At 34.2% G+C, this 27708-nt stretch overlaps 1 protein-coding gene across 4 annotated transcripts in view; it reads right to left on the bottom strand.

The window, feature by feature from the left end:
* Nucleotides 1–6723: 6723 nt before the first annotated feature.
* Nucleotides 6724–27708, bottom strand: part of HY2 (phytochromobilin:ferredoxin oxidoreductase, chloroplast / phytochromobilin synthase (HY2)) — a 181371-nt gene continuing 160386 nt past the window's right edge. For 2 of the 4 annotated variants that reach the window (XM_089800364.1, XM_089800363.1), the window contains 5 exons: nt 8858–8951; nt 8559–8690; nt 8260–8364; nt 8025–8075; nt 6724–7214 (listed from right to left, as the gene is read on the bottom strand). In XM_089800364.1, coding sequence (XP_089656490.1) covers nt 7038–7214; nt 8025–8075; nt 8260–8364; nt 8559–8690; nt 8858–8951 — 559 coding nt within the window. In that variant the 3' untranslated portion in view covers nt 6724–7037. The remainder of the gene's footprint in view (nt 7215–8024; nt 8076–8259; nt 8365–8558; nt 8691–8857; nt 8952–27708) is intronic. The other 2 variants (XM_089800366.1, XM_089800365.1) reach the window with 1 other exon arrangement.

Here is a 27708-nt window from a genome sequence, read left to right as displayed (position 1 = left end):
CAGATAATTCAAGCAAGGGAATCATCATTTGTAGGAAAGAGTGGAGAGATCAAAGCTTCTTAAAAAGGAAAATAAAAAGATTGAATCTCGCATTATTTGCATGCAAATGGAGAAAATTGAGCAATCACTCATCTCTCTTGAAAGAGGAGCATCCTTAGGAGGATATAAGAGAGTTTATATTCCAACTACACATACAAACTAGCAAAGAGGACAAGATTTCTTGACTTTTCCCTTAGGAGAGGCAGAAATTGAGACACATTTTGTTTTCCATTGCCCCATTTGCTATGAGATCAAGAGGAGGTTATACTGCTTGTTCAAAGAGTGCAAGTCCCTTTCGTCATTTTACAAGAACACAAATTAGAGGTGTCTTGCCCTCTATCTCGAAGAGGCCTTGCAACTTCGAGATCATACTTTGGTGCTTTTGTTCCTATTGAGATAAACTTCAAACCAGCTCATCACCTCCTTCTTCATGCATGTGCCTATGACCAGGGGGAAGAAGCATGTAATTGGCCCTTCTTTGGATCACACCAAGTTTGTGAGGCTTTGTAGGGGGCACACTCAACAACATGGCCCTTACTCCAACAACTCCTTGACATAGCCTAGTGCCTAGCCTCCCCCAGACAATATCCTTCGATTATGGGTTATTTCTCGTTTGTGAGGAGTATTTAGTCTTTTCTTGTTTTCTTCTTTTTCTTTTTTGTTTGTTCTTTTTGTGGACACTGTTTGGTACTCTTGTTGGTGGTTTTTACCTTGTTGTATGTTCTCCAGTCCCTTAGAGCCTTCTGGTCTCTTCTTGGATATTGATAAGTTTATAACTTTATCTTATATTATCTTATTCCTAACCTGTTCTCGAAAGAACCTAGTACCAAGTTTCGATGTGGAGTTGTAGATGCAAGTGGTAATATCACTAAATTTGAGATGGCTGCATTTACCTGCAAATCTAGTGAAACAAATAAAGGTATGATTTGTGTTGTACCTGAATCCTCTTTTCTTGTAGAACTTTGTTTTTGATATTAATGAAAAGGACCAAGAAAAAAATAATAAATTACATAAGGCTACAAGAGAATTTTTTCAATCCAAAATTGGAATCCTTTATTTTTAATGAAGGAAAGAAGAGAGTTGAGAATTCAATTTATATTGAGGAAATCAATCGGCTTGATTCTCATGTAATGCACCCTCCATATAATCCTTTGGTTTTCTTGACCAAGAAAATGAAGGAAATGAGTTACATATATAAAGGTAATATGGTTTTCTAATTTTAGTAACTCTTTCAATAAAGAGGATTAGTTGATTAAAAAAAATGTCTTCTCAGCTTCTTGGGTTACATACTAATGATTTAATTGATAAGAATGAGACTCGAGAACATAGCAATTTGTTGGAGTTTGATGATGGTGCAGATAATGAACAAGATGCTTTTAATGATGATTTCATTTATATAGAAAGGGAGGAGCTTTTAGTAATCAAATATAATCCTATGTTGGAAGAATGCAGCTTCCAGAAGTCAAAACCAAATTTGATCCTATGCTGGAAAAATGTAGCGTCTAAAAGTCACAGCCACCAAGTGAATGCATGAATAATGATTTATCCCATTGTCTAAAGATGGAAAGCTTGGTTCTTAATAGTTATTTGTCATGTTTTAATGAAGTTAATTAGCTCATCACTAATGATAAATTAGATCTTCTAGTGGAGATTCTATATGAAGCCAAGAAGGAAAGTGATCCTGGTCTAGAAATATATGATGAAGAGTGGCTATTTGGGAAAGAATGTATTTCTAAAATTTTTTTACATACTATCCATATGAGATTTTGCACTGGAGCAGTCACCAAAAAGTTGTTTCTCTCTATCGTACTTCATTAGCACAATCTTCTACTAAGAAGAGGATCATATTTTTCACAAACTATATATGGTTTTGCATGAACATCCAAATGCTTCCCTGAAGGTATGGGTTGATTGCCCTATCTTTGTAAATAACTTTTTGGGGTTATATAGGGGTTTTTTCTTCTAGCTTTATTTGTTAGTGTGCCCGATTCCTCTTTGCCACCTACAATGCAAGCAACTCCTTGTGCTTAAGTTTTTGGTTTTTTTTACTTTGCACCCAATAGAACCAAACACTAGTCTTTGACAGGAGATCTTGAGTTATGCAGTATTTTGGAACCTTACACCCTAGTTAGAATCCTTGAAAGTATTTTCCAAGTCAACAATGTTAGGTTGTCAACCTTTATTAAAACTTTCAAACTTAGGTGCATGTTTGTAGGCTTTCACTTTGGTCCAATACCACAACGTATCCTCTAGTCGTTGGTTTCCAAAATGCCACAACTCACAACTCTCAATTCACAACTTGTGAAAGGAGATGACTAACCAACAATGAGTTTATCAAGGTGCTTCAGTCTTAGGAAACTGGGGATGGTGTAGGAGTTAAGTTGAATTTGATTCTTGAAGATCTTTGATTTGACTGGTGATAGAAAAATTTAAATGTTTGAATGAAATTAAACTATTTTGGTGAAAGGTGGTACATATACATTTAACTCACATGCCATCAAAGTCACATTGCGAGATTGCCAAGCTCATGTCCATATAAATGTATGCTATAATTGATCTTTCAAACTAATTCTTTCTCACCTTCTTGTCCAAAATACATTGTGTTTGCCACCCTTGGTATTAATTTTGACTTTCATAATAGGATTACCTACAAATATTGACTTTTGGAATGAAAGGCCTTAACCAGTATGGCATACTGACTTGACAGAAAAAGAGCTTGAATAATTTGACATTATCTCCAACATTTTCAAAGTTGTATGGGAATTAAAAACCAATTTTTTCTCAATATGAGAGATATTTTAGAACTCGAAGGAGAGAGAGAGATAGACAATAACTTCATGAGATACTCAAGGGTCATGAAGAAGACCCTATACCTGATGAATCCCTCAAAGATATGGAAGGATTGCTCGATAAGATTCATATAGTTGACGATATTGTATTTTAATAATTTAATCTTAATTATGTAAATGCTTTTTTGAGTCAATTTTGGTAACTGTTTTCATAGTCTCTCCATTCTTGTAACGATCATTGTAAAAGGATAAATGGTAGTTTATGTAGGAATTAAGCATATAAGGAAATATTGGGTTTGTAGTATTTAACAAAGGTCTTGGTGCAAGAGCACCCAAGCAAAGCACTGGAACATGAAGACCCCAAGCATGCATGAAGGCTTAAAGACATCAGACAAGGTCAATTGTAAGATTCTAAGGCCAATGATGGTCATGTGTAATGATAAAAAAAATGAAATATGTATGAATCCGAAAGGTCCTGATAAGGACCTTAGGATCAAATGCATGTAAGGGAGACCACTAGTACCCACATGGGAATAAAATAAGGGTCTTAGATAGGGTAGATTAACCTTAAAGTTCGTTTAGAAGGAGTTTGAATAAGTTTTAAATCCATTTAAGAAAAGAAATGCAAGTTAGGGAATCAAATTTTTAGATTCTAATGGTTAGTAAAATTTTGGAGGGAAAGTTGTTTTAGACCCTTAAAACAAGTTGTTAATGCCTTCAAACCAACTCGAGTCAATTGAGGAAGTTGTTTGCCACCCTATATAGCCTAGTCTAGGCACAGGCCTGACAATAGTACATATTGGAGACCATTTTGTACATACTAGTTGAGGAGAAACAATTAAAAGTCCATTTACTTCCAATTTTGTATGGTTCTCTTATTGTTCTTCAATCATTTTGCCTTTGTGATCATTTAGAAACATCTACTAATCCATTATGAATCATATTTGAATATCTTGAAGTCATAGTTGTTGTATTCACACAAAAAGTGTTGATAGGATTTGGGAAATTACTTGTTGTTCAACTAGTTTGCCTATTTCCATTGAATCATCATCATCTCATGGATGTAAGACTCAGATGCCTATAAGATGATCATGTCCTAACTTGTGTAATTGTGTTTTAACCATCAGATGTGCAGATAGAGTGGAAAAATTGCCGATGATCACCGTCTATATGCTTGGAAAGAACACTAATTCATGGCTAAGTTATAGCAGTAGAGAATCTAGCCACTAGAGTGCATCTATTTATGTTTTAAAAAATTATTATATGTTGAAAAGATGGTGGAACAAGTCTTTGCTTGGTCAGGATTGGGGGTGGAAGGCCTACATTGATTAGGCCCTAGTTTTGGAGGGATTCTAAGGAGCGATTTGGGGATTTTGAACTTTAAAAACTCATAGGGTCAAATTGAGTGGATATTTCTCTAATTGGGGACCAGTTAAACTTTGTTCAAATTTGCGAGGTTTGGGGATGAGATACATGAGGGGTTCCTTTGTAAATGCACCCCCATTTTAGGCCTAAAATAGGCACAATTGCTTGGTTGAAGAGTTTGGTCCAAAACACAAATTGGTAACCTTCTACCATGCTAGATATCTAATTGTTTTTTAGAGTCCTTTGGGAAAAAGTTGAGAAAAGAATTAATTTCACTTGTTGGAGGCCTAATTGGGGCTAATAGGCTTAGTAGACAAAGCTAGTTGGATTTTCCTTTGAGATAGGCAGATCAAACTTGGTAAATTGATCAAATAGGTTGGAATGGTCATGTCAAGACCCTTAGAATCCCTTTGAGTTAATGGGAAGGTTGGGCACTTGATTTGATCCACATAAGCTTTGAGATGACATTGGGAATACAAGAGAAAAGTACACCTTTTGTGCAATTTAGTCATTGAATACTAACAAGCCCCTATTGCTCTCCATCAGTTCCACACAAGGGAGTAGGCCCAGAAAAATCTATTATCTCATATTATGAATGTATAGTCTTTGAACTGATACACAAACATTAATAAAATGAGAATTGTTCTTATCATATGCTTGTTTAAGTAAGTTCTCCAATTACAAATAGACCTTGAGCTTATGTGGTTATATGTTAATGTCTATTCATTATTATGAGTTGTAGAAATGATTCATTTTAAACTGTGCCTTATTAGTGAATTATGTTTTGGCTGGATATCTCCATTTATTTCTTAGGCATATTAATGCAAGGCATGGATTATTTTGGTTGTCCTAAGTATCTATGCTTTACCTTTCAGCTTCATTCTCTACATCAACTTCAATTTCAATTAGTCTCTAGCATCTACTTCCATGGTTATGGGTAGATGTTAATTTACCTTTACTTCTTTCTAATGAAAAGCATACCTTGTGTTTTCATTCATTGATACCTTTTAAAAGTAAGTTGAAACCTCTAAATCCAAAGGAAAGTTATTAGTCCTATGACAACTTCTTCAACTATTAGGGGAGAGGACCCAATAGTTGAGCGGAGTCCAATAGTTGATCACCCTATTGTGAACATAGAGTCCAATCTTCCAACACATTTTTACTATATATTATCATTAATTGATCTATTTGTAAACATAAAAAAATCAAACGTTGATAAAAAAAATACCAATACTTGAACACATGAAAACTTATAAATGTTATAGAAAAAATAAATTTATGGATTCATTAATGAGTGAAATAAATAACTTTTTATATCATAGTTATCTTATATATGCGTGTCACTCAAAACATAATATGTTTAATTAAATAAACATCGATATCTTAATGTACAAATACTACTCTTATGTGCACAACTATTGGGGTGACAATATATATGCATAATATGTCTCATCACAAATATACAAGGTGCATACTAATAAATGTCTTGTATTTTCTTATGAAATGTGTGAGATTGTCAAAAACTTTTAGTGTTCAACTAATGGTCCCTTTGTGTTGGTTATAGGTTGTATTTTATATAATAATGTGTTATTTTTGTAACAACAAATAATTTTATTTGATGAAGTATTTGTCCTTTTCTATTATATATAAAAGATATATATAACAAATATTTATTATTAATAATAACTATTTGGTCCATTTAAGTTACATATATGTTACATTTCATATAGTTATGCACTATTCTATTAACAACAAATGATAATTTTTTTATTCAATTATTAGATATTTTTAGATTAAGCTTTGGTCGAATGTTTTTAAAGTCATTTTTTGGACACATCTCACTAGGTGCACTATTTTAACAAGTTGTGTGATGAGTCACAACTTCAAACCTTAGTTGTAGGTAGTTCAATGGTCATTTTACATTTCTAAACAAAAAATGAAGGTCTTTCGATATCTCATGGAGTGGCTACATGTTGACGAAGTTAGCCCTCACAACTACTAGTTCTTCTTCCCTAGTGCTATTTATTCTTTTTATCGGATATTTCATTATCTTTTGTATTTACTTTTGGAGGACAAATCTGTCCACTAATAAATAGTTATTATTTCTATTCAACTATGGTATGAGTTGGATATAATTACTGGAATATTCAGTTTTTCATTTATACTTGATCCTTAAAAAAATTATTTTCCTCCTCATTGATAGAGCTTATTCCTTGGGTATGCCCCACGTATGCCTGGGTGTACACAAGGTATGACCTAGTTGCGCTCTGGGTAAGCAGCCATATACCCATAGTGCACTAAGCCCTACGCACACCCAATGTGCGGAGGAGCATACACATACCCACGCAAAACCAAATTGTGTGCGGAGGACTTCGTGTGTGCCCTGCAACTGAGAATCAGAATGATGTAGCACACTCTTGAAAAACTCGCTATGTTGGGGCTTACTTTGTCTAAACAAGTCACAAAGTGCTCAACTTGAAAATCTAGTCAGGTCCTAAGTTTTTGTCTATCATTCTCATTTGTGGTGAGGTGGGGAAAAATATAAATATATTTTGTCAAATTTTCTATAAGGTTTGTTTTGAAACATTCAGAGCTTCTAACTGAATCATTAGTTTAGAGCCCAAGGTCTGTCTAGTCTAAATTTCAACACTACAAAGATATATTGGGTTTCTTTTCTTTTAATCTCTAAAATAATAAGATGGGCCATTTTTTTTTCAAATAAAGAAATGAACCCACAAGAAATGTCAACCTGAATAAAGTACATTTAAATGCTGTATTGTTAAAACTTCCTACTTCCTGATCTGCACATATTTCATATATGACGACAGAGATATTTCAACATTTCTAGATTTCAACCAAGCTTCCATCCTCATTCCATGGACGTTGGGAAAATGACTTTCCAGCCATACTGCGTTTCTTGTTTATTGTTCCATCTGCACACTTATATTCCGGGAAGAAATCCAAGAACCTTTTGTCTCCCAATGTAAGGGCTCCATTAAATAAAAAATCTGATATGAACTCCTGCAGGAATTTGCATTATATTTCATGTTAAAAGAACTCTTCCATCACAAGATTCTCAGAGCCTTTTCTGAACTCAAAGAAAAATGATTTTTGCATTGAACATAAGGATTCTTAATGCATTTCCCAAATTTGTAACTTGACTTTAAAGAATGAAAGAAGAATTGTGGTTATAAAATGAATGTATTAATATATAAATAGTACTGTACAAAGTAAGCCTCCATCCAAAAATTCCTAATATACAGTAGTATCAGCAGTGAGTAGATATCTCAAGATGCTAAAATAAACACCACTGAAACGATAGATATAAATTTCCCATGTGCCATGTTTACTAATACTCCAATCTTCCACAATTCCAAGCACTCCATCAATATTAACAACTTCTACAAAATTATCAGTAAATAAACAGCTAATCTAACAGAAGGCCACAGGTCTGAATCAAGAGGAAAAACAAGTAAAATGAACTCGAGTCATTTCGAAAAAACAGTACATAGTTTCTTCGCTTATCAAGTTGATAAGCTCCATGTGACTTCAAAATGCATGCAAGCCACCAGAATTTGTATAAGGGTGTGTGTATAAAGTATATGTTCCACACCCGACCCCACCCCTCCCCTCTCTCTCTCTCTCTCTCTGTAAAATGACCCTCCTAAAATGGAGAGTGAACTGAAGCATAACTCAATTTTGGCATTAAAGCATCGATTCTAAAAATGAATTCATGGATCATTTTGTTACCAAATTCATTGTTATACTGTTGCAAATAGCAACCATGAAACACTACGACATTCAGGTGAAAGATAAGGCACTAGAACATACCCAAGAAAGTGAATCTCCAAGCAGTCTTTTTAGAATGGGATGACCTGGATCCTGCATCAGAGAAACAATAGAAACGTGGGATAAATCCATTTTCAGAATAACTCTGGCTACATTTATCATTTTTTGTTCTTTGGTGCTTTTGTGCAGTCTAATAATCAGAAGAAAACAAAGTAAATTGGTCAGTACACTCCAAGATTTTGAAGCAAAAGATCAGAAAATAAGGTTATTGGTCAACCTTGTTTGCTCGCCATAGTAAATATTGATGCTGAGCTTCCTTGTTTCTCAAAATTTTAACAGCATCTTTCTCTGGGATGGATATGTCCATTAGGTTAAGCCATGCCTGCCACTCATGTGCAGTGATTCAAAATTACATTAATAGAATTGCACAATTAGCAGCAAAAATATCAATCCTTGAAGAGAAAATAAGAAAAAGGAAAAAGCAATTCAAATATTTAAACATCCCGTAACAGAGCCAGCTACAGATCCCAAAGTTAAATGAAGAACTAAGTTAAAAACATATCCTGCTGAGTATACCGTAAAATATTCCATGAAAGCAGAGTACAAAACATCTTGCTTATACTTGCTCGCAGCAAATTTGGTCCATATGACAACTGGAGAGAAAAACTTTAGGGACTCTGATGTAATTTTGTCCCCCCATGGTAAAAGCTGAAATAAGGGATATCATGATGGTAAGAATGGGGATGGATCTTTAGTTGAAAATAACATAACAGCTCAGTCAACTAGATTCAGCAATCAATCTGCAAATACATTGTTTCATGGCTAACAGAAACATATATTCCTTATAATTCATATTAGTTGCGGCTTGAAAATACCTCAATATACTTCTGCGCTAGGGGCATCAAGTTTGAATAATACTTTGCTTTATACTCCTCGTTATGTGTAACATCATAAAGAGGATTCAGATCCCTACAAAACCATCGCAATAGCTTCTATTTAGAAAAAAGATGAATGTTGCACAATGTTGATATTTCCCTACTATTTATATGATATATCCAAACAATTTGAAAACAATTTAAACCCAATGATTTCAATATGTTTCATTCTACTTTTTTATTTTCTCGCAGAGTTTTTTTTTTTTTTTTTTTCTCATTTAATAAAAAATTATTAATATTTTTTTTTTTTATTACTAAATGACAATTTATTTTTTATCGATAAGAAATCAAAGCCAAGATTCATTATTATTATGTGTTGTGATTAATTATTATTTTTATTTATTAAACTTGAGTAGACTCAAACCCAAGCAATTTACCGTTGTGTTGTAAACTCTCGCCTTACTAAATGACAATATTAATACTTGGTTATTATTGAATATCAATTTTCTTGATATTTAACTATACTTTCAAATTTATGTTGAAGTTTTACATGTACAAAAACATGATACTCGAATATCGTGATACTAGAAGTCCTTATTGTCACAATAGAATGGCTCTTAAGATAACTATAATTCAAGATATTGATTGCTCCAACCCACAAAATATTAGATAATTTGATGAAGAGGTCTTCCTACTTATCCTTGGAAATCCATAACCAAAGCCCATGAAACATATCTTGGATTGTTCATGTCTTATCTCATTAAACATCACGTGGACATTGATCACAACAAAAGTTAGGTTGGCAATCATTGTTATGCCATGTAAAGACTAGCTAGTGTTTGGACTATGTTGTGTGCATGTCAAATCAATATACAATCTGTTACATCCCAATTTTGGCTCCATTTGAAATGTTCATATAACCATTGAGGTTTCATGTGAAGTCAGTTGACAGGTAAAATTAGTTACAATCATGTGAAATGATACGATGGTTAATCGTTATAATTTCATATGAAGTTGGCATGCTAGTTAACTATTATGATGATATTATAATGTTATTTTGGAAAGTTGGTTATTCATCATGAATTTGTGGGAAGTGAAATGGTGGTAGCCGTTATGATAGTTTATGATTAATAACATGTTATGGTAATTGTTATTATATTGAGAAATATGATATAATTGTGGAGAATTTTCTTGCAGGAGTGTGTCAAGGGGTGGAAGCATTGTTAGAAAAGAATTGGGCATAGGGGCACCACCATCATTGAGCAAATAGGTACGATTCTTGAGCCACCATGGCTAAGGCTAAATGACTAGGCAAGCAAGAGTGTATGTTGAACAATACAATAAGCTACTTGGTCAATTTTTATAACAAGAGAAATATTAAACATTATATATATATATATATAGAGAGAGAGAGAGAGGGCGGGGCGGGGGAGGGGAGGGGGGGGGGGGGGGGGAGGTGGGGGGCGGGGGTAATGATAGAAATAAATTATACATACTCTCAAAATTACACACACGTATAGATATATGTATATATAGGTACAATTATAGGTAGAATTAAATAGCATGATGACATAATTTGTATATACATACATACATACATACAAACACAGATAGACATACATACATACATACATACTTATGTTACCGGTACTTCCCCTTTTGCCTTCACATACGGGTACGGTACGTATCGGAATCAGATACGTCCAAAATACCCCATCAAATCGAATAGGGTTCGATTTATACGTATTTGCAATGAATCCGAATTTTTTTGGATGACATGGCGATTTGAATGGTAACGTGGCAGTTTGACTAAGATATTTAGGGTCGGCGTTTGATTTTTGTTAGTCTTTAACGCGTTTTTACTAGGGTAAAAACCCTAAAGTGAACGGAACAAACATCCGCTGCGAAGAACGAAACAAAAGTTTGCACTTTGTAGGAAAAACATTCGCCGTGCTCGAAATTGACAGCAACTGGAAAGCAACGGCAACAGTAAACTGACACCAACTTGAGACCTACAGCTGGACGACGACGAAGACGTGCAATAGGGATGACGGAGCGGGAGTTTGCGTTCGGCTTAACCAGGTAAATTCGTAAATGTTTATTTTAATTTTTTAAAATTTATTTAAAGTTACAAACTTTCAAACAAAGTTTTATGTATAGTTTTATTCATATTGTAAGTTTATAATATTAATTTATTATTGAGTTTTTTCATATGTTTATGTTTATTTTTATTTTTTTAAAATTTATTTGAAGTTATAAACTTTTAAATTTTAAATACTATATATAGTTTATAAATTATAACTTCAATAATATAAAAGGTTTTTCAAGTTTTTTTAAAATTGTATATATCATATAATATTTAAATTTTAAATTGTAATTTTTTAATGTCAGGCAATATTTAAATATTATTTAAATATTGAATAAATATTATATTATATAATGTCTAGAGTATTAAATAATAAATGTTAATAATTTATTTTTTATTTTATTGTTTATTAATTTAATATTTATATAATAAATTATAATATTTGTTATAAATTGTAATTATAAATATTTCTTATAATTTTAATATATTTTTATTTTTATTTTTTTTAATGTTCAAATAGAAATTGAATTTGTTTATTTTTATATTTAATATTGTATTTACTATTATTTAATTATTTAATAACATTTTTAATTTTTAACTTGTTGGCTCTTGTAAACAGGACAATGTTAGCTTCTTCTATTGCTCGACCCAAATTCAAGACCAATCCCAATTCACCATTATGGAAATATGTCACAATGAAAAGCCAAGTAAAAGGAGGTGGAACATTTGTTTGGGAATGCAATTTATGCCATGTGGAGAAAACTAGCTCCTATAGCCGTCTGAAAGCCCATTTATGTGCCATTCCCCAAATGGGTCTCAAAGCATGCGAAGGACTGGATGCAAAAGGATTGCCACCTCAACAAATAGCAGGATTCATTCAAGAGCAAGAGGAAGCAGATGCAAGAGTCGGACGTGCCACAAACCATCCTTTTTTGAAACGAAAAGGAAGTAGTTCAAGGCCCCCACCTTCTCCATCTCATAGTGACTTTCCTGATATCATAGTAGAGAACCACCCGTTCTTGGAAAAAATTGAAGAAGAACTTGTTACTGAGAAGAGAAGTAAGGGACCATTGGAGAGAGCATTCCAGAATGATGCTAGGGAGATTGCAGATGAAGCTGTTGGAAGATTTATCTATGCAAATGGTTTGGCATTCAATGTTGTGCGCTCACCATATTGGCAGGATATGTTGAGAAAAGCAAATGATGCTCCGCAAGGGTGGATAGGGCCAGGTTATGAGAAGGTACGCACCACCTTACTAGCAAGTGAGGTCAAAAACATAAACAATGCATTGGCTCCCATTAGAAATTCATGGAAACAAACAGGTGTGTCAATTATCTCTGATGGGTGGAAGGATACCAAAAATCGGCCATTGATAAATGTGATTGCAGTGTGCCCAAAAGGGGCAATGTTTCTAAAGGTTGTGGATTGTGAGGGACAGGTTAAGGATGCACAATTTATTGCTGATATCCTTATAAAATGCATCCAAGATGTGGGTCCTGAAAATGTTGTCCAAGTTATTACAAACAATGCAAAGAATTGTTGGGCTGCAGGTTTGTTGATTGAGAGACGTTTTGATCACATCTATTGGACACCTTGCGCTGTCCACTCTCTCAACCTAATGCTACAAAAGTTGGGTAGGAAAATAGATTGGATCAAACAAATCTATGCTGAGGCTAAAGAGATTCAGATGTTCATCACAAACCATAACATGTCACAAGCCATTTTTAGATCATTTTCAGAGTTGGAATTGCTGAAGGTAATTGAAACACTTCAAATTTTCAATTCTATATTCACTACTAATATGAATTTACTTTTTAAATTTGATAATGATTTCTTCATAATTTAATTATGATTTTTAATTCTTGAATAGGTTGCTGAGACTCGATTTGCATCAAACACAATTGTCTTGAGGCGACTTGTGTTGGTGCGAGAGGCACTTGCTGGCATGGTTATTGGTCAAGGTTGGATTCAATGGAGGCAATCCAATACAGAAAGGGCAACAAATGTAAAGAAAATGATCCTAGAAGACACATGGTGGGAAAGAGTGGAATATCTTCTTAGTTTCACCAAGCCCATCATGAGCATGATCCGTTTTGCTGACATGGATCACCCATGTTTGGGAATGGTATACGATGGCATTGACTCAATGATTGAGTTAATGAGAGACGTCATCAATAAAAAAGAGAAAGATCCTGAAGAAACTTTCTTCAAAGAAGTCAAGTCAATTTGTGTTGAATGGTGGAACAAAATGACCACCCCATTACATCTTCTTACATTTGCATTGACTCCAAAATTTTATAGTGATGAAATTCTTTCTCAGCCAACAAGGGTACCACCATACAGAGATGGAGAAGTAAGTGATGGATGTAGGACAGCACTCAGTAAACTCTTTCATGATCATGCAATGGAGGATTTAGTTACAACTGAGTTTGTTAATTTTGTATCCTCTGACGGTCAAAGTGTTGCTGCTATCCATGACAAGTACACGAAGGATGCTCATGCTTGGTGGTACCTTAATGGCCATACATCACCACACCTTCAAACTCTTGCAATCAAACTTCTATCATAGGCATGTTTCTTAATTTTTGTTCCAACTCTCTAACATTATTAGTCTGTTAATGTCAGAAATAAAGTTATTTTTATAGTTGCAACTCTCTAACATTGTGACAAATTTTCAATAGGTTGCTAGTTCTTCTTCAACTGAGAGAAATTGGAGTACATACTCCTTTATTCACTCAGTGAAACACAATCGATTGACAGCAAGTAAGGCAGAAGAATTGGATTATGTGCATTCCAACTTGCGCCTTCTTACTTATAAAAAAAGTCAGTACAAGGAAGGGGGCACAATGTTGTGGGATGTAGATCCTGAGAGAACAGATTTAGATTTTTCAGTTAATGCACCATCTTTACCCTCTGTGGAGACAAATAGCCAACATGCTTCTAGCTGTGGAAGTGAAACTGGGGCTGCATGTGGTTCCACTGATCTTGATTTTCTTGATGACCCATATGATGCTGATTACTAATCAGTCTAATTGTAATATTTTGACAGTTAACTTTTTAACCAATGCACAATGAATTCGATATGGATATAATCATATATGATATATCTATCATAACATTCAATTTTTAACATATCAATTGACATGAAACTAGAATTAAAGTTACAGGAAATCATTATAAATGTGTTACTGCAATATTTATGGCAGTTTTGTTTCTACTTTTCAAGCTATAAGCTTGTATACATGCACAGATATAAAATATATATTTATGATTTTTTAATTTTATATGCTTTTAGTTTTGTTTTCAAGTTGTACAAATGCATATGTATATATATATTTATGATTTTTATATGTTATTTGTACAGACGTATCCAGACGTACCCAAACCCACTTCCCAAAAAATTGTCGTACCCATGTACCGTACCCACATATCCGTATCCGTGCTCGTACCCATACCGGTAACTTAGATACATACATACATACATATATATATATACACACACACACATTTGTTTTGAACCATAGAGAAATATAATCTTTATAACTCCTCTCAATGAGCAGTGGTCATCTTCAAGTTGGCATTCATCTTTGAAATTTTTGAATTTTCGAAACCTTCTTGAAAACGATGTTCTTGTTTTAACTGATTTCAAGACCAAGTTATATACACCGAGGGCACAAGTGATTGAAGGATTTTTTTTGTTACTAGTTTCTCCACAAAAAATAGAGCAAGTAATCTTATCAACATTTCTGCAGAACAAGTGCTATCCATGTCTTTCCTTCCCTGTAGATTCTCTCTCTCATACCACATTACCATTCATTGTCCAGATTTATATCTCATACCAAAGGAGCTCGAATGAGATTTGATTCTCTACCTTTCTGAGCAGGTTATCTTCTCTTATGCATGAATCAAGGATTTGTATTATTGTATGTTAAACTATTTTATTATGTGCAGTCAGCAGGGATGCAATACCTGTGTAGATATCTTTTACTAGGAGGCCGAATCTATGGCCCAGCCCGATCTCTGTGATGCACCAAATCATGCCTTAACTTATATCATGTAAATCTTTTTATGTTATGACAACTCTGTTCCATATGTTGATTATTTGGAGATCGTTGCATATGTAATGGCACATGTCCCTTCATGGGACATGTCTATTCAACAATATGATTAATATAATTGAAAACTTAATTTTATATATATATATATATATATATATATATATATATATATATACATCATTTTAATTAATTTCTCTTTGATCTCATGGGTTTATCTTACTAAAGCTACCAAAGCATCAACACTCCCTCTTAGCTAGGGAGGATAAACACATGACATGTACTACACCATTGGTAATATTAGGTATGACAAATTTTAAGATATCTTTGATCACAAGATATCCACCATTTTGATTTCACATCTAATATCAAGAGTATTGGTCTTCCAGAATACATGATATTCAACAATTTCTCAAAAAGTTTGATATCGCATCTAATATCAAGAGTATTGGCCTCCCAGAATATCAATGATATTCACCAAGTACTCAAAACAAGGTGTGATATCACATTTGATATCAAGAGTATTGGTCTCCCAAAATACATGATATTCACCAATTACTCAAAAAGTTTGATATCACATCTGATATCAAGATTATTGGCCTCCCAAAATATCAATGATATTCACCAAGTACTCAAAACAAGTTTTGATATTACATTTGATATCAAGAGTATTGGTCTCCCAGAATACATGATATTCACCAATTACTCAAAAAGTTTGATATCACATTTGATATCAAGAGTATTGGCTTCCCAAAAAATCAATGATATTCACCTAGTACTCAAAACAAGGTTTGATATCACATCTGATATCAAGAGTATTGGCCTCCCAGAATATCAATGATATTCGCCAAGTACTCTTTGAGTAATGGCCTCCCAGAATGTTGAGATGCAAGACATTCATCATATACTCAATTTGTTTGATCTCATAATAAGAGTTATTGTAAGATCGTCACCTTACAGTAACTTATGCAAATACAAGTGACAATCATTTGGAAGTCGTCACTTCCTCATGATGTACATAGGGGGTAGGTCCATTAAAATCACATGGGTTACGATGTATATTCATGAATCATAGTCCTCTTGATTGCTATAATTTATTGATCACTGAAGAATCTATTGCAACATGGTTTACTCTCTCTGAATCAATATGATCGAGATCACCGAAGGTTGACTGAATCATATCATCTATTCGCTCCCTCTCTTTCAAGGTTACCTGAAATATCAACCTCCCTCTGAGTCTCAATCTCCCTCTTTTTCCTGCAATAACATTCTCAGAGGAAAAAATCAAAATACATAACTAAATAATATATATAGGAATACAAATAATAGATTAATAAATAAAGGTAATTCTCAAGATATAATGATAAAAATACTTATCTCTTATTATATTGAAAGTTTAAGTATTTCTTATATGATTCTCTTCTAACATACCTCGTTCACCTTTGTTGATGTCACTAAGCCACTTATATAAGTTGGTACTGTCGTGGGACCATTTTAATCCATTTACTAGATGTCGTGGATGTCATCAATATTCAATGCTCGCTTTCCCATATAAATTTTAGATGTCTTCTTTTGGTTCTCACTTGCAAAATAAAACCCACAAGTGCATTCATACTTCTATCAATGGCAACCATTTGTGGCAAATACTCAATTTGGAGCTCCCCATGCATCAATTTGTAACCAAATTCTGAATGTATTTGTACATCGGTTGGGTAACATGATCGCTGTCATATTTGATTCATGTTTATCCTATCATGCACTATATCTCATCCTGACCTGCAAATATGAAGTCCCTCTCAATTCTGCCTTACTGTTATTATTCTTCTCTCCTTACTTTACGATCATGATAAGATTTCACTTTCCATATCTGAATCTCTATAGTTCTGTGTAGACTAATAATTTATGACACTTTTTCACTGCGTAGATGCTAGTCTTCTTTTCCCTTACTAGATGCATGGGGTCCAATGTCTCTTCATCACCAATTCTTCTTTCTCTACCTTACGTATACACAAATAGGAAATTGCTGAGGGTTGTGGATTTAGTTTCTACATCTGTTACAATATTTGTTGAAGGATTAACATTGTTTACTAATCTATTTTGGCAGTATCCTTCCACAATTTTGGCGAAGTTAGGGAGTATAGTGATGTTGGCAGTATAATTGCATTTGATTGAATGTTTCTAAAGCCTCATTTACATATCCAGTATTTATGAATGCAATATCTGATTAAAAGCCTCGTATACATGTTAACGGTTATTGATAGACTATTATATGGCTTCCAATCTAGTGTAAGGAGGTGGAATCTATTTTTGCAATAGCTGATAATGTTTCACTATATGCAAACTTTGAAATTCATGATTCCCCATGAAATCATGTTTCTCTAAGGTGACGAATGGCTGCAATATAGAGGTCCATTATCAAAGCTCAGTTAAATTACCACCGTGACTGTTGTCTTCCATAAATTTGTAAGTCACTGTGAATGGACTCTCGAGCCAGAGTTTAATGGATATTCTCCTATAGTTTTCCTCCTTTGTACTCTACTTGGTACATAATGTTGAGTCAGCTCCTTGTTCACCATATTTCCTCTTCCAATGTTGAGTTGGATCTTCTTCTCTCTTATAGGTTGAGTATGAACAAATAGTTTTCATCTGATTTATCTTTTATTACAAATGTCTTAGTATTAACAAGCCTAGAAGTCGCCTGCTCTAATACCATGTTGATTATTTGGAGATCACTGCAAATAGAATGGCACTGCCTATTCAAGGTATGTGTTTTCCAAATTGCAACATCCTTCTATTTATATGAGGAATAAACCAAGAGAAGAGACATGCACCTTCATGGGACATGTATAAACATATATATATATATATATATCATTTAAATTAATTTCTCTTTGATCTCACGAGTTTATCCTATTAAAGCTACCAAAACATCAACACCATAAGAACAGAGAACTATGAACATGTGGGTGTGCTCTGTACTCCGGTTTTGTAAAAGCTTATAATGAGACCGCGTGTAAGGATCTCAAGAATTGATGAACTCCAAGGACTCACCAAGGCAGAGAAGCCTTACATAATGGGTGAAGAGGAGTAGTTCCCTGCAGGATGAATACATTATGATCAGAATATCTATGATTGAAATATTCTCAAATACAAAACTTTGAAAAGAGTCAACTCTTGATTGTCCAATTTACTCAGTTGCCAAATAGAGTGGTGAAATTAAGTACCAGGATGCTCAGTGGCTAGGCAAGGTGTTTCCATGTCTATTCCGAGTACGGAGGGCCTTTCTCGGATGAGATTATGGGGTGGTATTTTAAGGGTTTGCGGTTGGGTGGTTAAGCCCCTGACAATGCTTCCCCTCTCCACCAGATGCCAAGACATGCACAAGACAGAGATAAGTTATGCATTAACATCTATTGGTAACAAATATTTTACTTTCATGATATTTAAAATTACAAGTTGAAGATATGTTAGATTCATTTATATCGTTCAATTAGTTAATTGCTTCAATGAAATCAGTTTTCCTCGTCAATGTAAATGGTAACTGGTTAGAGCATTGATCTTCCATTTTGAGCATGAAATGTATCTATAGGCATGAGATAGGCTTATCTTATGGTTTTTATTTTTGTCTTTCATTTATGTGAATAATGATTATGAGCATATCTTCTAACTATATGTTATTGCCATAGTTAGCAAAAAAAAAAAGGGATGATATAGTGGTATTTGATGTCTTAAATGGTATTTGTCGTCATGATATAGTGGTATGTGATGCCCTAAATGGTATTTTTCATTATGATATAGTGGTATAACTATTCGTGCCCTAAGTGGATATGTGGATTAACCTATGTTTTGCAAATGTTGCCCTAGGTGGATTCCGGTTTTGGAATTTAGGGTATGTAAAACTCAACTACTTTTCTTAGAACTAACGATGATGTTATCAATTGTTAGTTATGAAATTTCCATTTAACTGATTGTTGTACACTCAAAAAGTGCACTACTCTAAACCCTTCTATCCAAGATATCCCATGAATTGAAATGCTTAAATGTCGCCATAGAGCTCCCTATCCATGGAGTACAAAACATGTGTGTTTGTGCAAATGATAAGCTCTTAGTTGAGCTTTAAAGACACATTCCTTGCTAGTAAACCATGCAATGGGAGGTTCTTTAGACAAGAACAAGAATATAAGTGTCTAAAGGGAGTCCTTAAGTATGCAATGCAAGTATGATCTATGCTTAAATGAGATGTACAATACTACTAGATTAAGCAAATGATAATGTTACAAAAGCCATTCTAATTAAACTAGGTGATTTAAGCTATTTCAAAGAGAACTACACTACTTGCAAATGAATCTAAGCTAGTATGAGAGTGATGATGAGAGAATTTAGACAAGAAGTAGTTCTCCACAAGCTTTAAGAAGGTCTATTGAGAAACTTGCAGCATAATAATACTCAAGAAGTGGGTCCTTTGAGAAGGAGAGAGCTCTCTCTTTTAAAGGTAGAAGGACGGTTGAGATCAAGATCAAGGAAGTGGACAATCAAGGGTGGTGGTTGACTTTTGGCATGATCCATGTGTAAGAGCAAGTCAACCAATGAAAAGAAGTTGACTTTTCATGTGAGACAAAAGCCTTTTCTTTTAGTTTGTAAAATAGAGAAAGGACTTTATGTATGCACATTGAGTGGGTTAGAGGAATGGGGTTTTTTATTTAATTAAACGGGGACATGTTCTTTTAATCAAATATGGACTTAGGATATTATAGTCAAACTATAGGTTAAAATGAAATAAATTGATTTTTAGCAATTTGGCCTAGGCAAATAATTAAATAATTTAGCCAAAATGCTGAGAATGGGACTAATAGCCTAGATGACCATTTTTAGGTGATTACAATTGTAACCATTAATCTCATTTACATAAACATAATTGTTATAACTGCCTTCCCATGAATATGATGTAGTAATTGTATTTTCTATGATATGTTAGTTGTTAGTTAAGACAAGGGAAAAGTGGTTGTTACACAATCTTACAATTGTGTTTAAGATACAATTGTTTGATCAAGTTTACTAGATAAATGTAGGATATAATTGACTTATTGTAAACAAATAGAACAGTAAATTTAATGTATGGTAAGTTGCCACACAGCTTATCACCTCATCTTTCACAAAAATACTTAGTATATATCAAAAGCAGTAATGGGATTGCTTGTGTTATGCTTACAAAGAAAACAAACAAAAACTGATAATAATACACTACGATACAAAATAGTAAAGAGGAATTAGAACCAGCAAATCAACTAGGTAAAGGACTCCAGCCAAACATTTTGTTTGCTAGTTTGGAGGTGCAAATCATTTGAGGAGATGTAGAACAACTCGCTGCATGCAAGATCAATACAAGAGACACTGCGAATGAGGTAATGTTTTTGCTTGCGAAAATGAGCACCATAGAGACTAGAGCGTCTGTCCTTCCGAAGAAAAATTGATGCAAGAGCACCGGACAAAACTTAATTTTCTTGCTCACCCATTTCTTTATTACTTGAAATTGGTTGCTAGCGGAGGGGAAGGAGACAGTTGGGTAGAAGGGGAGTTCAGGGGCTGGCAATGCCACTAAAGCCCCATTGGAAAAACAGAAAGGGGAGACTCTGTAGCCGAACATGAAGGTAGAGTTGTTTTGAAAGTGAGTCTTTGGCATCATCAGGGAGAAAGGGAATCGCCCAATGGGTAGCCGACAAAGGAAGAGAAGCATGAGTGAAAGAGCTTTGTTTTGAGAGTGGAGAAACTTGAGATCAAAAGGGGAAGTTCACAAAGCGAAGAGAAAAATTGCTATTGGTTCGAGAGGCATGCAAATTAGGTGCAAAGAGGTTGCCATTGCACAAAAGACTATTAGTTTTTAAAGAGGAAAATTGAATCCTTACAAGATTAATTAAGCTATGTATCTCTGTATTTATAGAAATAAAACAATGATCAGATTGTTATTCTCAGCATGGCAAATTATCTTAGTATCAACAAAGTGAGATGTGAGTTAATCTTTTGTTGAATGCTCTGTCTTTCCATTGCTGTTCTATGACTTTGTCACCTTGTATGTAGAAAGGCCTTTGCAAAGTTCTGGAGTCTTTTGCCAATATCTGACCACTTGACAAAATCATAATTGAGGAGATATTTATAATCAGTTCATAAACTAGGTATAAGCTCCTGGCACTACAATAACAAAATAAGGAGACTTCCATCATTTGTTATCAAAATCATGTCCGTTTATGAATTGTTGTTAGTATTTTGGGTTCCTGTTGCTTTTGAGGCAGAGTTGTTGGCATTTATTTTTTATTATGGAAAGCATCCCTATCATTCAATGCCAAAACCTTTAAGGATTGGGAAGAGGAAGTTGAGAGCCTAAAAGATCTAGATAAAGGAAGGCAGTTGTTCATATCTTCTAGATTCATAAATTAAAGAGAAGAACTTGGGTAAAAAAAGACTAGGTAGGGGAAAAGAAGAAGAAAAAGCCCTAGGTGAGGTTTCAAGAAGTCAAGAAAAGAAAAGATTGGAAGAGACAACAGAATGTTCAGAAAGAAAGTCTTAAGAAGAAAGACAATATGAAGACAAGAAAGAAAAAGTAGGATAGGGAGTTTGATAGAGAAATGACAGAGTTGAGAAGGGATTTAGGCAAGTGTTAGACTACAATGAAGGAATGGCTTGAGGGAAGAAAACAAGAATATGGTTGGTGTTGGCCACTGAATAACAATTTGAAGTGGCTCGTAAAGATGAGTGTTGAGAAAAGTAGGAAATGGATGGCTTGTAATGTCCCTGTCTTGGCTGGCATCGTTTTGCGTGCCAGATCAGTCTATCATGTACTCTCGTAGACGGGTAGTTGTGATGAGAGAGTCATTCTGGCGTTTATTTTGGGATTGGATGGTTTATTATGCTCTTGGAGATATTATTTATATTTTACCATTACTTCTTATATTGGGCCTACATGTTATAATTCTAAGTTGAGTTGCACTTTTTATTTTATAAAGTTATTTTATTATAAAAGTGCATTATAATGGATGTTTCTAGAAGTTCTTAGCAACCTCTTAGAAAAAGATGCTTCTAGAAGTCCTTAGTAACTTCTTAGAAAAGTAAATAAATAGAGGGCTTGGCCTCTCATTTGGGAGATAGGAATTGATGATTCTACTACCAATCTCTTTGAGCATTTGTGGCACCATCCAGGTCTGCAAATATTTAGCATAATCCTTGAGAACGATACCTCTCAAGAGATTGCATAACTGAAGAAGTGAAAAAACTTCTGAAGGGTTGCACTTTGAAAGTGGTATTCAGCCATTTCATGTTGAGCTTAATTTGCATATTCAGACTACCTGAGGGTTTGAGTTTTTTGAAAGCAGATCTGAAAAAGCAGTCCGAAAAAGTACATCCGAAAAAGTAGATCCAAAAAAGCAGTCCGAAAAAGCAAATCTGAAAAAGCAGTTCGAAAAAGCAAAGCGAAAAAGAAGATCTGAAAAAAGCAAGTGAAAAAGAAGATCAGAAAAAGCAAAGCAAAAAGGCAGCATTGGAGAAAATAATTACAGCCATCTACAACCAGGTTCCTTTGTTAGCATTGCATTTTAGGTGTTACAAGTTTCAGCTGTAGGTGTGCATTATACCAACATTATCATTTTTGTAATCCATGTAAATGCCAAGAGTCTTGACCATATTTCATGAGCATTGTATTAGAAATTTCATTGCAATTAAGGAGATAATAATTGCTGGTGTCAATTTGAGCAATTCAATATCATTATTTATCAACTAGCTAGATTGCATACCAATTGTTTGTAAAAATGCCAGTTGGCTGTAGGGGTTCATTTCTCATGCTTAGATCATATATATGCATTGTATATTGCCAAAATTAGTTGCACATTCATGTTAGGTCGTTGTTTAGTCAATTCAGAGTCTACTTGCAAACATTCTTATTGATGCTAAGTGAAAGAAAGAGCCATAAAAACAAATTGAAATTTTATATCAGTCATATGACCCTGTTATGCAAAGTGTTTTCTTGAACCTTTATCAGCATTTTGGGATCAGATTTGAGCAAGGTCATTACATGGCTTCCTTGAAAAGAGAAGATGAAAGTATGAGAGAAATCCAGAAAGATTCAGACAGCAAAGAGTCGCTAGTGAACAACATGCATTGGAAGAGGCGAAGGAAGTTCTCATGGTGGAGAGCAACAAGAGAGCCAAGAATTAATAGAGAGAGAGAGAGAGAGAGAGAGAGAGAAGTGCAAAAACTCAAAAGATGAAGTAAAGAAGAGAGGAAGGTGTCCATAAAAGAGGCACTCATAGAGACCTTATGGTCCCTTGTTTTATTTTCTAATGTTGTGTTTGATAATGTTTATGCGGGCATGATAAATAATTATGGAATTTCAATAATCAGTTCTTAAAGTTGGAAAGAGAAGGGAAAGTAGAGCAATTTTAGACGATAAAGATAAGAAAGAGAGGATATAGGTTGCAGATGTATGTCAAGAAGAGTTTGCAACAAAAGTATACTACAAAGTATCTGAAAATAAAATAAAAATGAGAATGATGTTGAAAGTTTGAAACCTTTCAACAAGACAAAGACACCATTTTGGATGCCATAGAGTTTCATGATGCTTTCAAAGATGTTACAAACAAAGAACAACAAGCCTACAAAGAGGAAAAGTTGGCAAACAAAGAAGCCAAGGAAGAAAGAAAATCTTAAGAGAAGGCAAATGAAAGAAAAAATGTTGATTTTGGTTATCTATGTGGGAATAAAAGTGTTGATTTTGATCATATATGTGAAAGAATGTAGATATACAAGTTGATAAGGACAAAAGAAGAATCATGGATATAAAGTACTGAGCTGGTTTAAGAGATCAGTTCTTGTGGGACAGCAAATAAAATTGTAAACAAAAGGTTGCTTATGATGGAGTTTCTAGCAGCAAACAAGTTCGAAGCTTGAAAGATTTGACCAAGTTGAAGTGGAACCAAAAATATAGGGCAAGCTGTCAAGAAAGGAAGCATAAAGGAGTCTCTTTTTAGGCAAAATCAATAAGAACAAGTGCAGCAATAAATAGACATTAGCCAAAAGCTAAGCAAAACAAAGTGTGGAAAGTTACATGTAGGACAGCAATAGATGAAAGTGGTATTGCAGGATATGGTGATAAAAGAATGAGTCTATTGGTGGAGAGTTAGCATTGCAGCAGGGTAGTCTAGGATAGCAAGCTGAAAATAATGAGGAAGAGTTCAAGAAAAGAGAAGAATTGACACGGCATGAAGAAGATATCCTAAGAAAATGGGAAGGAAAGTGATGGTTACGAGTTTAGAAGCATGCAAGAGAATCTGAAAAGAAGGAAAGAGATGATGAAAAAGCAAAAGCATTGATTGGTGAAATACCAAAGAAGAAGAAGATTGGAATAATTCCAAGAGGAGAGCACATGCAAAGTGAAAGGTAAGCATGTTGAGTTGGATGATTTCAACAATGATGCTTTTGAATTTTTGAAATAAGTTGTTGAAAGGAAGAGTTGAAAAAACATGAAAAGGATAAGGAAATAAATAGTAACAATGACATGTATGAATGGGAGATAGTTTTATGGAGGCTCAAAGATGAAAAAGACAGGAGGAGAAGATACAATAAGTAAAAGGAAAACAAATGACAGGAAACTGAGGAACTTGAATGCACAAGTACAAGCATGGAGCAGATCCAAAGGCGGAGTTGAACACAGGTAATGATACACGAGTGTACATCAAAGGCATGGTATGATAAAGGCTTCTGAGTGAAAAAGAAAAAGAAGACACTGAAGCAGCTTTTGGTGCAGCAGTGACTAAACAAAAAGCAAAGAAATATATGGAAAAGAAACTGCAGAGAAGAAATTAGAGAGAGGTACAACAAATAATAATGGTGAGGAAGACTTTTGGGCACAATTTTTTGCAACTGAACAGGAGTGCTTGGAGAACTTTGAAGGTGTGAAGACAAATGGGACAATGAAAGATGTAGAAATGAAGATTGCAGTTGCTGATAAAGAAGTTAATGCAATACAAAAAGAGATATGTTTGTTGGTATTTCATGTAGATATTATTTCGAAGTCATTTGAAAGTTGAATGTTGAGAAATTTGAAATTGTTATGCCCTTAATATTGGTGTATATAGGGTTATGAATAGTCAACTTGTGGCTATCTTAATCCTTAATTAAGTCATGTTATCATTATTATATCATTATTTAGGTAGGCAGGTCAGCCTAGGTGTTATGTAGGGTTGTGTCTATTCAACCTAAGCATAATTAGATATATATAAGGAGGTTGTCAGACTTATTTTGTCATCATATTGTGAAGTGTGTTCTCATTGGAGATATTTGGAGGTTGCCCCCTCGAAGTGGCCTATCACTCTCAGTTATTATCAAGTATTTATATAATATTTCATATTATTTCTTCTATTGTGCAAGTTATTTCATTACAACTGGTATCACAGCATGGTCTTGGCACTATAGAGGGAAGATTTTTTCTCAATATTGGGGCGATTTTGGGAAGAGCATAACTTTCAGATTTTAGCGAATTTTTCAAAGATTTTTAAACAGTTTTTGAAGACCATATTAAAGAAGCTATAGTCCAAAATTTAGAGGAATTGGAGCAAATTTGAGAAAATTATTGCAGAATTACTATTTCTACACAATTTATTGAGATCTTCATATCTCTCACATCCTACCGAATTGGAGTATAACTTGTATTGGGTTTTTGAATACATAGTAGAGGAGCCTAAATTCAAAGCTTGGAGAAATTGAAAAACAAAAATAAGCAAGATATTGGAAAATTAGGAAAAATCTCTCTCAAGGCAGCAAATTTGCTAATTTTTTTGGAGATTTTTCGGAGAAGGGTATCTTGACCCTAGTAAGTTAGGGTTAAAAAAAAAAAAATTCAAAGAATTTACATTTAATTTGTGTGATTTATTTCAAACACATTGGTTTCCATCATGACGCGGCCTTCAACAAGAGGCAAAAAGAATGCTACCACATTGGGGAAATCCTCTGATCAAGATTGGGAAGCAACAAAGGTTAGTAATCCCAATGAGGAACTTAATAAGTTCAAAGAAGAGGTTAAGAGGGATATGTGTGATCTATGAGGAGATATATCAGATATACAAAGCATGCTAAGCACCTATATGAATGAATCAAAGAAGGAGCTCTCAAGCAATCAAGGTGAAACCTTCAAGTTAACTAATAATGACACAAATTTTATTAATCCTATAGGATCTAGGAATTTTTTCCCTAAAGTGGATATGCACAAATTTGATGGCAAGGATCCTCTAACATGGATAAATCAAATGGAGAACTTTTTTGAAGTACATCAAATCCCATATGGACAAAAAGTTACGATGGCTTCCTTATTTCTAGAACCAGATCAATCCATTTGGTATCATTGGTTTTGTACTAACAGGAGGAAAAAGGGTCTCACTATATCATGGTGAATTTTTATAGAAGAACTCCAAGCACAATATAGCAATAGTGTGACAGAAAACTTCTTTAGCCAACTTGCTAAGCTTCAACAAACAGGATCAGTTAAGGATTATATTCAAAAATTCCAAAATCTATCTTTAAAAGTGGATACAATTATAGAGGAGAACTTGAATGATTTATTCTTGGGTGGTTGCAAAGATCACATTCAATATGAGATACGAATGTTTTGTCCCAGCTCAGTAAATGAGTCTTTTATATTCACACGCAGGGTAGAGGAGAAGTTCTTGATTCCTAAAAAGCAAGGGGCTAATGTGACAAGAGAAAAAGGATATTCAACACCTTCTCTTCCTCAACCTACTAGGTTGACTCCACTACAAATTGATGAGAAAAGAGCAAAAGGGTTGTATTTCAATTGTGATAGCAAAGATAGTTGAGGACATAAATGTAGTGAAAAGAAATTGTTCTATATTGAAGGTCCAAGTGAGGAAGAAGAGGATGAGCCCATATTAGAGGAGGATGGGGAGTCAGGTGAGGAATCACATGATTCTCAATCAATCATTTCTTATCATGCACTTTCAGGTTTCAATGCACCACAAACTCTCAAGGTAGTGGGTTTCTTAAAGAAGCAGAAAATAACAGTGTTGATCAACTCAGGTAGTAGTCATAATTTCATCAACAAAAAGTTGGCAACTCTTCTAAATTGTTTTATATATCCAGCCCCAGAGTTTCAGGTTTGATTGTAGATGGAGGCACAATTAATTGTTCAGGGAAGTGTCATAGCATCAAATTATCTATGGGAGATTATCAACTTAATACCCCAATGTATGCGATACCCATGGGTGTAACGGATATTGTTTTGGGAGTACAATGGCTTACTACATTGGGAACAATTGAGATGAACTTCGAAGAACTATTCATGCGATTTCAATCAAAAGGAAAGGTAGTGGAGCTAAGGGGATTAAAGGCAAAATCCCCACAGATGGTAAGCTCTCATCAAATGCAAAAGTTTCTTAAGAAAGTTGCGGATGGATTTGTGGCCTAGCTATGTTCATTGGAAGTCTCTCAATCTAATGCTCTTACTCATCTAGATTTACAAGCAATAATTGATCGTCACTCAGTGATTCTTGGAGATATGCCTAAAGGACTTCCTCCTAAGAGGGATCATGACCATGCCATACAACTAGTTCCAAGGAGTCAGCCACCAAACATCAAGCCTTATAGGTACCCACAATACAAAAATGTGAGATAGAAAAAATTGTTGAGGAAATGTTAGAGGTAGGAATTATCA

Source organism: Cupressus sempervirens, chromosome 9, assembly GCF_028749045.1.
Source record: "Cupressus sempervirens isolate cs-2001-9-10 chromosome 9, ASM2874904v1, whole genome shotgun sequence".
Classification (NCBI taxonomy): Eukaryota; Viridiplantae; Streptophyta; class Pinopsida; order Cupressales; family Cupressaceae; genus Cupressus; species Cupressus sempervirens.
Note: the sequence above shows the minus strand (reverse complement) of the source record. Positions and strands in the feature narration are given on the sequence as shown.